At 44.3% G+C, this 2,395-nt stretch overlaps 1 protein-coding gene across 1 annotated transcript; it reads right to left on the reverse strand.

Moving 5' to 3' along the window:
• Positions 1-204: 204 nt before the first annotated feature.
• Positions 205-1,634, reverse strand: LOC104962436 (serine/threonine-protein kinase N2-like). The gene is made up of 3 exons (XM_010790873.1): positions 1,496-1,634; positions 1,303-1,383; positions 205-1,054 (listed from the first exon to the last, which is right to left on the reverse strand). The coding sequence occupies exons 1-3, from the start codon at positions 1,502-1,504 to the stop codon at positions 851-853; spliced, it is 294 nt and encodes a 97-aa protein (XP_010789175.1). The 5' UTR covers positions 1,505-1,634; the 3' UTR covers positions 205-850.
• Between the last annotated feature and the right edge of the window lie 761 nt (positions 1,635-2,395).

A 2,395-nucleotide genomic window follows, 5' to 3' on the forward strand; every position in this document is an offset into this window, starting at 1 on the left:
AGGTTAGCGTCAATGTCTGAACCAGAAATCCACCCCAAAAGACGAAGAGACATTTAATTAAAAACCCAAATTTCAACCTCATGGTGGAGCTTCGGAAGTCTCTCAGCTCCCGACATATATTAGGTTAAATCAAGCTCAAAATATAATTTATGACTGCATGAAAAAGTGCAAAGATATGACAATAAAGTGACCACTGCTTCTGTGTTGGGTTCACATCTTTACTGAGTCACAGGTCCAACATATTTCACGAGCAAATGACAGAGGAGGGAACACAGACGGGAGGGAACACAGACGGGGGGAAATACAAACTATAAATCACAAAAAAGGAAACTGTAAAAGTCATTGAAAAATGATTGTAGTTAAAAATCTGTGTTGTACCGAAAGAGAGTGGACGTGAGCTGTAACAGCACCCTCCTTCTGTGGTAATACTCACTTTTATTTGTGCGAAATGAGCACTTCTTCTTCCCTCTGGCTCCCCCTTGCGTTTGAGTCCAGGTGGTGCAGCTGATACATTCACTGAGGCAGGGAAACACACTTAGCAGCAACACATAGCGATGATAAAAGGGACAAAAAGAGAGAAGAGACATCTCTTTTTTACTCATTGATTCATAGGCTCTCAGCAGGATCCACCATCATCTTCCATTTGTTACTTAATTTGGATTATTCTCCGGTATCGTCACAGCTTCCTGTCACGGATCTGCAGATCTCTGGAGGTCAGTAGATCCGTGACACATTGGAATAAACGCCACGTGATCCACAAATTAAGTTAGAGAGGCCCTTTGCCTCCAGAGGGTCCGTCAAGAGTCACTTCTCAGAGTCCTCAAGGTCTGTTTCAGCTGACCTTGACCCCCTAGCAGAGGTCAGATACGTAGTCGAAGTCCTTGAAGTGGTCCTGCTCTTTGAGGGACAGCGTGCGGCGCTCTCGGGGGGGCGTGAGGGCCGGAGCCTCCGCGGTGAACTCCACATCGAAGTTGCTGACGTCTTCTTTCCCTCCGATGGTCGGGAGGAACGGAGGCGGGAGTTTCCTCTGAAGGAGAGCCTCCCAGTCCACACTCTGAGGACAGGAAGACATGTTAGTGAGCTGATGCTTTTATACAGACTGACTGACATTCACTTCAATCCTGCAGACATGAGAGCAGTTTAGGGGTTTAGTATCTTTACCCAAGAGACACTTCGACATGTTGACATCCCTAGTATGTAGTGTCTCTACTTTAAAGAGTCCTCTCCTGCTGATGTTCAGGTGTATATCAGTATGTAGTGTCTCTACTTTAAAGAGTCCTCTCCTGCTGAAGACAAACTCACCCTGAAGAAAGGTTGTTTTTTCACATCTTCTGCGTCTTTCTCTCCGGAGCCCAGACGTCTTTCAGGGTTCCTTCTCAACAACTAAACAACAGAGAAAGAACAACAAGTGACAATCCATCCGTTATGAGTCGGATATTTTCAGAATTAAAAGCACAGTCAAAACTGTCTAATGAAATAGAGTGTTTGTTCTGACCCGTCTCATGACGCCGATGGCCTCGGTGGAGAGGAAACGAGGGTAGCGTACTTCATCGTTCACTATGCTGTCGAACACCTCCTCCTCATCGTCCCCTGGGAACGGAGACTGAAGGAAACACACACATTAGTCTGCAGCCTATACTGTAGACTCTGTGCTTTCGTAGGGATGAATACCGAAGATCTATCAAAGTAATGGATTAGCTTCAAAAACGAGCTGGTTGGTGGATTTTTTTTGCCTTTGCAAGAGTGTTTCCATCCTTTATGCAAGGCAAGTTTATTTATATCTTATATGACACAAGGCAATTCAAAGTGATTTACAAAAATGAAAGACATTGGCTGCATCTCATGAATTGAAACAAAACACTGAATAAACTGAGGAGTGATTCCCGTGAGTTTCATGTGTTTTCTTCACTCCGCTGGGAAACTGCTCTCATGTCAAGAAGCAACAGATCATAAATACCTGGCTGCTAAATCCTAAGAACTGTTTTTGAAAATAATTTTTTTTTACTTTTATTTGTTTATTATATTTTTTATTATATCATAACTTAGTACTTTTTAAAAAACATATATTACATTAAGCTGTCTGTGGCTCTTTCCTGCTGTAACGATGCAAATTTCCCCTCTGTGGGACTAATAAAGGTATTCTGATTCTGATCAGTGCATGCGCTGCATCGTCCAATCAGTGAGCGATACACAGTAAGGGGGCGGGGCGAGTGTCTGAGGATTTCACCGGAGGATGGTCTGGTAGTTCCGCGATTATCGGTCCTCCGTTATCGCTCCTCGGTCCTCCGGCACAAATAAGGCCACTGGGACGGTACTCAAGATGGCGCAGTCAAATCAACTTCCGGTGATACGGAGACCGAGGAGCGAGGAAATGAAAAATAACCGAAGTGAGACG

Source organism: Notothenia coriiceps, unplaced genomic scaffold (assembly GCF_000735185.1).
Source record: "Notothenia coriiceps isolate Sejong01 unplaced genomic scaffold, NC01 NC01_scaffold00034764, whole genome shotgun sequence".
Taxonomy (NCBI): domain Eukaryota; kingdom Metazoa; phylum Chordata; class Actinopteri; order Perciformes; family Nototheniidae; genus Notothenia; species Notothenia coriiceps.

Bases quoted from the DNA above. Each gene is read 5' to 3' on its own strand.
- LOC104962436 (XM_010790873.1), bottom strand. The intron at 1,055-1,302 runs GTGAGTTTGTCT...TCCTGTCCTCAG, and splicing joins AAAAACAACCTTTCTTCAGG to AGTGTGGACTGGGAGGCTCT.